General features: G+C 33.2%; 1 protein-coding gene and 1 non-coding gene across 2 annotated transcripts; one reads left to right on the top strand and one right to left on the bottom strand.

Moving 5' to 3' along the window:
• Positions 1-1,686: 1,686 nt before the first annotated feature.
• On the top strand, positions 1,687-4,003 carry LOC133674657 (probable L-type lectin-domain containing receptor kinase S.5). The gene is made up of 3 exons (XM_062095871.1): positions 1,687-2,125; positions 2,318-3,040; positions 3,129-4,003. The coding sequence occupies exons 1-3, from the start codon at positions 1,687-1,689 to the stop codon at positions 4,001-4,003; spliced, it is 2,037 nt and encodes a 678-aa protein (XP_061951855.1).
• Positions 4,004-6,085: 2,082 nt separating this feature from the next.
• TRNAG-UCC (transfer RNA glycine (anticodon UCC)) lies at positions 6,086-6,157 on the bottom strand. The gene has a single exon. It is a non-coding gene; the product is annotated as a tRNA-Gly (tRNA).
• Positions 6,158-10,785: the final 4,628 nt, after the last annotated feature.

Consider the following 10,785-nt stretch of genomic DNA (forward strand, 5'->3'; position numbering starts at 1 on the left):
GAGGTACATGGAGGATATATCTTTAAAAAAAATAATTTTTTTATTCTTAAAATATTTTTGTAAAAAACTCTCAATTTCTAAATTGTCTAATTCAGATAAGTAAATATAAAAATAATTATTATTATAGTTTTAAAACTCAACTCGGGGGTTGATTCGGAGTAAGGCTCGTATCATGGATCGAGTTGACTCAAATTAGTGTAAGAAAAAAAATTGTTACTATCATAGTTTTAAAATCTAACTCTTTAGGCCGTCCGGGGTCACGGGCCAAGTTAAGTGTTGACCCAGGTCAATATAAAAATAAAATAATTATTATTATAGTTATAAAACTCGATTCAAGGGTCGATTTAGGGTAAAACCCGAGTCACGGGTCGGGAGGGTCAATCCAGTTGACCCAAGTTCACATAAAAACAAAAATGATTATGATCATAGTTTTAAAACTCAACTCGGGGTTTGACTTGGAAAAAAACAAGGTTCATAGGTTAGGAGGGTCAACCCGGGTCAATGTAAGATTAAAAATGATTATCATTATAATTTTAAAATCCAACTTAGAAGTCAATTGGGGTAAGGATTAGGTTACGGTCAACCCGAGTTGACGTATGAATAAAAAATATTATTTTATAGTTTTAAAACTCGATTTTAAAGTCAACCTAAGATAAAATCTGGGTCATATGTTAAGAGGATCAACTCAGGTTTTCGTAATGCTTGTGAGCATATAAAAAGGGATACGAATTGGTGGATTGAATATAATTGGAATTTGTTTTAAAACTTCAAAGAAGGATTGAAGAGGTATATTGCTTGATTTCTGCCAGCTACAAATACTCTAAGGTGTAAAGATCCATTTGTACGTATTGAAAATCTTTAGAAGAATCAGATGAGATGGATAATGCTGGTAAGGTGGAACTACTGGTAGCTTCAGAGATTAAAAAATAAATAAATGAAAACAACAACGGAAATGCTGACAAAGTAGAAAACTCTGACGAGCAAGTTTTTGACGACAATATTACATTATCCATTTTGTTGGTATTGAAAAATGCCGATAAAATCTTTCCTCTCTCTCTCTCTCTCTCTCTCTCTCTCTATCTATCTATATATATATATATATATATATATATATATATATATATATATATATATTTGGTAAATGACACCATGTTAATCTTATAGAACATAAAATTGATTCATTGTGCATTCTAGAAAATGGACCAAATCGTCGAGAATCTCTGCAATCTTGGGAGAAAAAAATCTGTGGGAGTTTCTTAATAATTCATCATTCTAAACTGATAAGACCTAAGTAAATTAAATAAATAAGATCGATACTAGAAGTAGTTTCATTTTTTCTTCTCCCGGTAAGTGTTTTGAATTTGTTCTACTTGTTGAATTGTCAATTTTGTCTACATCAATTGTCAATTTTCCAAAACAATGAAAGTGAGAAGATTAGGAGTAATTGCATTTCTTGGGTCTCAAGTTTCAAAAGAGTGCCGGCCATTCACAGCTTTCCAAATGCATACAAAAAGAGGAATTTATACTGTCCAATAATCCGAATCTCTCCTCAAACATCACTGTTTTCAACTAGAAAACAACACTACATTACAACAGACACTTCAATTGCCTGTAGAATCGAGTCAGGACTTATATATGTGTAAGAAAAATAACAGAAGTCTTGGGCTCTATTCTGTAGCCACAGCAATGGGTATTCTTCTCTTCCTAATCTGCATCTTTCTCAATGAAGCAGCTCTAAACCAAGCTTCTTTAGATCCCAGTGTGAAGGAGACATCCTTCTCGTACCCCTCGTTCGATGCTGATCATAGTTGCAATACTACCCTGATATGTATGGGCTCAGTAAGCGTTGGCGACAGGCGCTTGAAACTTACACCAGAACCACTGCCAGTCGATTCGAACTCGACACAACCTGTGCTGAAGGACCAGATAGGCAGGGTTCTATTTCATCAGCCTGTGATTGCATGGCCCGCGTATATCAATACAACGTTCACAGTCAGGATTTTTACCTTTCCAAATACGACCACCAATGGAGATGGGATGACGTTTATTATGGCTCAGAATAACAGTCCTTCTCCACCTGATAGCAAGGGCTCATATCTTGGAGTCCTGGATAAGTCAACAGAAGGTGAATCTCCACTATAAACTGCATGCATATATAAGTTTTTCGATTAGATCATGTGTTGATGTTGAGTATCTGCATAGTTTAGTCCATCACAAATCTAAATGCATCAGGAGGAAAATTCATGTAGCTCAATAATTGATTGATCCTAATCAAGAGCTTAATTCGTAAGAATATTTTCTGTGTGAAATGAGACAGGTGGTGTTACTCGACAGATAGCTGTGGAGCTTGACACTTATCCGAATGAGTTCGATCCAGATGGAAACCATATGGGCATTGATACAACAAGCATAACAAATCCAGTAGTAGCTAAGAGTCTGAACAGAACAGGCATTTACCTTACAAGTGGAAGAGATATCACGGTTCAAATTGTTTACGATAGCTCGACGGAGGAGCTCCAAATATTTGTTGCATATGCAGGGAACCCACTAGTGAGTTTCCTGAATCAGTCTATTGACATGTCAAAATGGGTTCCGAATTCTGTTTATGTAGGCTTCACAGCCGCTACAGGGCCTTTCTCAGAGGCTCATGAGGTTTTGAATTGGACTTTTCAGTCAACATCATTGCCAGACTTGAAGAAAGCTTCTGAGAAAGAAAATAGAAAAAGGTTCTTCTTGACTGTTGCAATTGTCGTGGCAGGATTGGGGGTGCTGATACTATTCACTTTACCGCTTGCTTTAAGGGATTTAAGGAAGAGAAAAGAGAGGAGTAAAAGGAGAGCTGAAATTGAAAGCCGGTCAATGAGAGCAGCAAATGCACCCAAAATGTTTACATATAGACAACTCTCAAAGGCTACTCTTAAATTCAGCAAAGAAAACCTGTTAGGAACTGGTGGCTTTGGAAATGTTTACAAAGGTGTCATTTCCTCGGATCCTCCCATGATCTTAGCAGTAAAAAAGATCTCAGCAACTTCAAGACAAGGTAAGCTTTAGTCGTTTATTACTTTGAAATTTCCAAACGATTCTGTAATCAGAAACATGCAGTAAATTCCAAGTGCATTATTGAGCAGGTGAAAAGGAGTATTTGGCAGAAATATGCACCATAGGGCGTATGCGGCACAAGAACATAGTGCAACTCCAAGGCTGGTGCCACGAGCGCGAGCAACTTCTTTTGGTTTACGAATACATGCCCAACGGCAGCCTTGATTGCTACATCGGCAGGCGCTTTCTTGACTGGAACACTAGGTACAAAATATTAACAGGCCTGGCATCAGCATTACTTTACCTCCATGAGCAATGTGGCCATCCTATTGTTCACCGAGATGTTAAGCCGAATAATGTAATGTTGGACTCCGATTTCAATGCTCATTTAGGCGATTTCGGCCTTGCAAGATTGCTCAGAAGCGATTCTGCAGTTACAACAATGCTTGCTGGCACTCCAGGATACTTGGCTCCTGAAGTAGCTTACACAGGAAAGGCTGCTCCAGAATCTGATGTCTATAGCTTTGGAATGGTTGTAATAGAAGTCGTGACAGGACAACGGTCAAGGGGTATTTTCGAAGAAAATAGTTTACTAGATTATGTATGGAGTTTACATGGAAGAAAAACATTGCTCGAAGGTGTTGACCGAATGCTAGAAGGCAAGTATGATGAACAACAAGTGAAGAGGACGTTACTTGTTGGAATTGCTTGCTTGCATCCTGACACTAAGAGTCGTCCAACTATTAGAAAAGTAGAGCAGATTTTCTTGAACCCCGATGAGCCTCTGATGGAGGTGCCAGAATCGAGGCCAAATGCAATTTTTGTGCCACTTTCTTCCTCTGCTTCAACCACAAGGTCCGCAACTGATTTTGGGTCTAAAAGTGACGATGTCTTGTTGCAGTCAACCCCTGAAGAGATGGTCCTTGATGAGATTGTTGTCCACCATGAAGATTCTGACATATAAAGTTGGGCTCTTGTGGGTGTTGAAGATAGAATTTTACTTCCATTTCCTTAATTTCCATCTGCATTTTGTGTACGTTTTTCAGCTGTTAATTTTATCGTACACCTTTTTTTGTACATACATGTATAGGTGAGAAAAAAAAAAAGAGGCAGGAGAGGACAGGATGCTACATAAGTTAATGTTTGTTTGGAGTTAAAGACTCTGACTCTTTCCCATGTATCAAAGAAAGATGGAAAGAGAATTATAAACACAACTAGAACCCAAGAGTTGGTTCATATGAATAATGAAAAGATCGATATATTTTTTCAATCGTATGGTGACAAGTTTTATATTATAACTCGTGAAAGAAAAGGGATAAATATTACATGACATCCACTGTTAAATTGAAGAAATTAGTTCCGAGAAACTCGGGTGTAATCCAACCGGTCAAGCTTTAAATCTACTCTTTAGAAATCACCAGTTCGAGTTCTATAAACCACAAGGCCATTGGAAATTTAGATGGTCGTTAACTTCAGGGCCTATGGAATTAATCGAGGTACGTGCAAGCTGATCTAGATATCCATATTAATAAAAAAAAAAAAATTAGTTCCAGGACTGACCTCCTTGTCTTTATCTGAAAGAGTAGGAAGTTCAATACGAATTTGGGAGGCATGCAAAGTGAATAAAGATCCAGCCAAAGTTGCTGAGTTCTTTATAACACAGACCACATCATAGCCCTTCACCTCAGAAGCCTGCTCAATTCAATTCCAGGAAAATCTCCGCTAGTCATGTACAAGCATGGTTTTGTAACCAGACATGCTTGTGTGCGAGAAGGCATATTCTTCATAAAATCACCCACACAAGCTAAGACCATTGTGAAATAGTTAATAAATAAGCAAGCAAGAATCCCACTTCCCTTCAGACAATGGATTAAATAACATTTACACTAGGAAAGAACTGGACAGAAGACTATAATCAATGACTAGCAACAGATGTAATTCTCTTACCTCCAGCCATACAGAAGTAGTTTCACTTCCAGTGAAGAGGTATTGACCACCAAAAATGGTGTCTCCTTGTTTCACTGCCTGCAAGACCAATTTGATAGTTACAAAAATTGTATTAAAAAATTAAATATATAACATAAACACACAATTCCTTTGATCAAAAACGAAAACCCAAGACACTTAATTTTAAGATTTGTGGATGGATCAGTTTATTAAGAAATAATTATATATATAAAATACTTTCATTTTAGACTTTGTAGATTTTGCAATGTTCCACTTTGGTCCTTATAGATTGAAATTTTGCAATATTAACTCTTAAGTTTCATACAAGTTCCAATACTATCTTTTGTTGTTAAAGTTTGGTTTGATGATGTTGTTGGCTTTTGCAATTGTTGTGGCTCTAATGATATTGTTTTACGATGATAATAAATTATGACATGTTTTTCCTATAAATATCTTATACATAATTTTTTTTTCCCTTCACAAATGTATCAGAAAAAAAGTTAGACAACTTACCAAAATGCTATTTTTTTTTAACAACTTTTTTCTCCTATCTTTTTTCTATCTAAACTCAGTACATGTTGTTGACACTTCCTATAAAGTTAGTGTTAAAAAATAATATAAATTATATCTTGGGATCTCATCTAACAGTTTAAACTATTGGGCTGAGATAGTTTTTTGACATGATATCAGAACCTTGATGACCAAACGATAAGGAGTTCAAACCTCACCATCCTCATTTATATGATAAAAATTAAACACAAGATAGTGTAGTCCTATACAAGTTTCAAACCCAAAGAACTTTCACTTGAAGGGGTGTGTTAGAGAATAATATAAATTATATCTTGAGACCTCACCTAATAACTTAAACTATTAGGTTGAGATGATTCTTTGACAATTAGAAACTCTTGAAAGTCCAACAAAAAAAATTTAAAAAGATGATCTTGTCTAAATTGAAATCAGCTACTTAACAACAAAGCTCTATATTGAATTTTTTTTGGAAAATATGGATTGAAAGTAAGAGTTTAAATACTACAGGGGCCAAAATGAAATCTTAAAGGAAGAGTTTAGTGAGATCAAATAAGAGAAAAAAATGCAAAAGTGCGTCTGCCGGGAGTCGAACCCGGGTCTATTGCTTGGAAGGCAATTATCCTAACCGTTGGACTACAAACGCCTGCTGATATGTTGGTAATATATATTTAATATATAACAATATGAGACATATGAGCTATCGTAAAGAAACGGACAGACAAGAAAACAAAGGCCGGCTGTAGTGTTAGGATGTTGAAAACATGGTACAAAAATAAATAAATGACATCAAATTACAATTCGAGAATCCAGGTCGAATTCTTGGCTATAGAGTATAGACTACTTATGCTACGATTGGGAATTAAAACCTCGTTCCTTTAAATTTATTTTAAAAGTAAGTTAAAAAAATAAAAAATATTATTAATTTTAATACATTTTTAAATAAAAAATACTTTAAACCAAAACTACTAACATAATATCAAACCATTCCAACTTCTCTTTCAACATCATTTATCTAACCACCCACCTGGTAACGCCTCCTCTCTATCTCTCACTCACTCTTGAGACCCTTTTACTTATGTCTATCTCCATTGATCATTTTGATGAAAAAAAGATGTCTTTTGCTATTTCTTCGAGAGAAAGAACACAAACTTTCTCCTGTATTTTTCAATGTAACTAGTTGGTATTTAATGTTTGCTTGAGGTAGTGATCAATAAAAGAGAGAGGAGCAAGTTTGATTACTAACTGGGAAAATGCGTTTCCCATGTTATGTAAGTAAGGACACTTTTGTTAGTTTCGTAATTTTGATCTCTCTCTTTAGCTTTTGCCACAGCTTTCATGTCTCTCCAGTGCAATGTAACGCGTGTCTTTAAGTGGTGCATCATGCCCTGCTTCATTGTACCATGTTCCAAATACGTTGAGGAGTCTCGATGAAACAGCTTCATTATTCAATGTAGATGATGATATGGTGAAGAGAACCATTGATGGTTTTTTAGTTATGATAAACTGCAGCTGTCTGGCTGAGCACAGATTCTTCACCTGGCACTTCGACTACGAGGTCTAAAGTGGGGATACTTGGGAGACCATTTCGTTGAGATTTGGTACATCTGTGGTTGCAATGCCAGAAAAGGTGTTGATTCCATCGCTAGTAGTGACTCTCGATCTTTTATGTGGCTGTTCTAACAATGCAGACATGGTAATCGACAAGCTGGTTCAACATGGAGATATACTTCTTACAACATGTTCTCGGTTTAAAGCTAACACAGCTAGGACTGCCATATTGAATAGGCTAGACAATCCAGGAAGGAGATATTTTGTTTATCCCAGAACCAGGTAAGAGAAGTGATTTTTGCTTTTGGGGTTGATGATTAGTGTAATCTAAGACTAATTTTTGTTTGTTCAGTACTGAATATCTGATGTTCTGATACCTTTTTGTCTGTTGTCAAACATACTGTTAAGGCTTAAATTAGTGTGGAAGAATGACTTGCTAGGTTTGCAGCCCATGTGAGCCATGGAGCAAAACACAGATTAAGATGGTGAGGGAGTCTATTGTTTTCATATGATAAATATGTCAGTGTCTTTGATTGGTTACTTGAACATGAACAAGAACAAGAGCTGCCGTCTGAATTACATGTTGTTTGAATTGCTCTTTGGTCATTATCTAACAGTAAAGAGTTAGAATTTCAGAGGATACAGTAGTTCTTGGCTTTTTCTTTCTTGTTTTACAAAGGTAATGTTTTCAATTATTCTTCATGTACTGAAATTAAAAGAATAATTAGTTTGTTTTTTCTAGTCATTTTTTTAATTAATTTTATTTTAATTTCATTTACAACATTAAATTAATTAAAAATTGAGCTTAATTACTTGTTTCAATTGTTTTTTTATTAGATTATCTTAATCTCATAACCTAAGTCATAATTTTGATAGGTTAACCTAGTTGACTCAAGTTTTTATTTGTTATTTTTTAATTGATTTTTTTTCAATTTTATCTTTTAATTTTAAGTTTATTGACAAGTGATCTTCATAATTTATTTTGATTTATTCTCTATGGGTTTATTATAGTATCATGACTCAATATATAAATTGACAAGTTAACTCAGGTAAATCTAAATCAATCCAATATATTATTATCTCAGTATTTATAAAAAAAAATTCATTTGAAATATTTATTTTGAGTCAAATTATATTTTTATCAGTCATTCAAGTTCATTTTAGACCCACCAATATGACCGAATCACATTGAGTCATTTCTCACATGGTTTAATTTTTTTCTACAAGAAAAAATATTAGTAACCCCTAAGATTTTTTTTATCCGACCACTAGCGTAGCATAAACCAATTATGTAGATAACTTTATATACCCTAGTAAGCTCATGAGTTATTTTTTTAAAAAAAAAAGGGCATAGCGGGGGAAAATACCCAAAAATAGCTTATACCCAATTTGACAAATTGCACAATTTACAAGCCTTCAAGGTCACTACATTCAAAGCCAAAAGAGGCTCTCTTATAAATAAAATTTATTGCAGTGTGCTTGACACAGCATGATTTATTCGAATTAATGGGTTCCCTGTGATCCATTAGTGATCGAAATGTTGACGACGGTCATGACTATGTGGTTTTAGCCATGGTCCCTTGACTAGCAAAACGTGAAATATGGTTTTGGTTGTGGTCTCTATCGACTTCGTCCAACCGTTGAAGAAATTGGCCAGTGGCCTAAAACGGGTCCAATCCAATTTTTGCTATGATCCAAAAAAAAGGTTAGGAAAGTCTCTTTCCTAACCAATAGAGCAGAGACCAATTCAAAGCCTGAGAGGTGGAGACCACACGCATGAAAAAGTCTAAATTCTTAACTTTGTTAGGTATTTTTGGTGGAATATTTTACCAAACCCTTTTGTTTTCAATTAATTCAGATTCAGCCCTGCGGGCAATATTCAACTTAATAATAGTCGATATGCTCTAACAAATATTTACAAGTACAACCCTATCTTCGCTGTCTTTTCTTTTTTATTTTTTAATTAATAAATAGCTTAGCATTAATGTCCTTGTTTGTTTTTATATTTGTAAAGTGTTTTAAAAAAATTTAAATTTTTTTTATATTTTTCTTTGCTTTAAATTAATATTTGTTTAGTATTTTAAAATTATTTTGATGTATTGATATAAAAATAATTTTTAAAAAATAAAAAAAATATTATTTTAATGTATTTCCGAGTGAAAAACACTTTAAAAAAAAACCACAACCATACTTCCAAACATATACCGAATGTCGGAATTTGTTAAGTGAGCATCTACTGATTTTCTTTTTCTTAAGTCTTACAAGAATTCATTCCTAAACAATCCATTCATTATTGCTCGAGTAGTGTATTCCATTTAAAAGAAAAGGAAGCACACCAATCATGCATTATAACACTTTAAGTGTTACCACGTTCCGCACATTGGATTAAGTCTAGATTGTAAATTGACATGTATCACTCATGAAATATTAAGAAATTTTTTATTTTAGTTCTCAATATTTTTTTAGGATTTTTTATATTTTTTAATTAAAATTTAATTTTCTTTTCAGTCACATCATTTAATATTGGATTTAGTGGATATTTAATTTTATAATTTATTTTTTATGGAGTTATTTCAATCTTGTGACCCAAATTATGAGTTTTGCGGATTAGTTGTGTGGACTCGGGTTATTTTTTTTAATTAATTATTTTTTTCAATTTTATCCTTCAACATTGAGTTAATTTGACCTTCATAATTGTTTTTGTATTTACTTTCTGTGGGGCTATCACGATCCTTTGATTTGGATCGCGAGTTTTGTCAATTAGCCAAATTGACTTAGGTTTTTTTTGTTTTTTTTAATTAATTTTTTTTAATTTCATCCTTCAACATTGGATTGATTGAGAATTGAACTTTATAGTTTTTCTATATTTGCTTTTTATGGAGTTATTCTTGTCTTTTGACCCGAGTTTGCCAAGTTAATCCAAATTGACTTGAGCCAATTTTTTTTGTCTTTTTTTTTTAATTTAATCCTTCAATATTGGTTGATTTAGAATTGTATTTCATTTTTTTTATTTACTTTCTATAGTGTTATTACAGTCTTATAACCCAGGTCGCGAGTTAGGTCGGTTGACTCATGTTTTTTTTTATCCTTTTTTTAGTTGTTTTTTTTTATCCTTTTTTTAGTTGTTTTTTTTTTATTTCAGTCTTCAATATTGAGTTGATTGAGAATTAAGCTTCATAATTTTTTCGGTTTACATTCTATGAGGTTGTCGATCTCATGTCCGGGGTCATATGTTTGGTTAGTTGACTCGGGTTTCTTTTGTGTCCTTTTTTATTTTTATTTTAATTTCATCCTTTAAATTTGAATTGATTGATAATTAAATTTCATAATTTATTTTAACTTACTTTCTATGGGGTTATCTCAATCTCATAATCCAAGTTTAGGAGCTTAACTCATGTTAACTCTGTTCATTTTTTTTAGTTAAATTTTGTTTTCAATTTCATTCTTAAATATTGGATTGATTAAGAATTGAGTTTAATATTTTTTTAAAAAATTATTTTCTATAGGTTATCAGGGTCTCATGATTTAAGTAGCAACTTTGACAGATTAATCCAATATATTGTTGTTTTAAAATTTAAATAAAGATATCCTCTTGATTTTTGTTTTAATTAACCATATTTTTATCAGTTATTTGAGTTGTGTTTTGACTTATCAAGTTAACAAGATCATATCAAATCAATCCTTATATAATATTAATTTTATTTTAAAAAAATACATTAATAA

This window comes from Populus nigra, chromosome 15 (genome assembly GCF_951802175.1).
Source record: "Populus nigra chromosome 15, ddPopNigr1.1, whole genome shotgun sequence".
NCBI classification, from domain to species: Eukaryota; Viridiplantae; Streptophyta; class Magnoliopsida; order Malpighiales; family Salicaceae; genus Populus; species Populus nigra.

Excerpts from the sequence above, each read along its gene's own strand:
- LOC133674657 (XM_062095871.1), top strand. The coding sequence starts at position 1,687 with ATGGGTATTCTTCTCTTCCTAATCTGCATCTTTCTCAATGAAGCAGCT. Across the intron at positions 2,126-2,317 it reads CCTGGATAAGTCAACAGAAG|GTGGTGTTACTCGACAGATA; the intron begins GTGAATCTCCAC and ends GAAATGAGACAG. Across the intron at positions 3,041-3,128 it reads CTCAGCAACTTCAAGACAAG|GTGAAAAGGAGTATTTGGCA; the intron begins GTAAGCTTTAGT and ends ATTATTGAGCAG.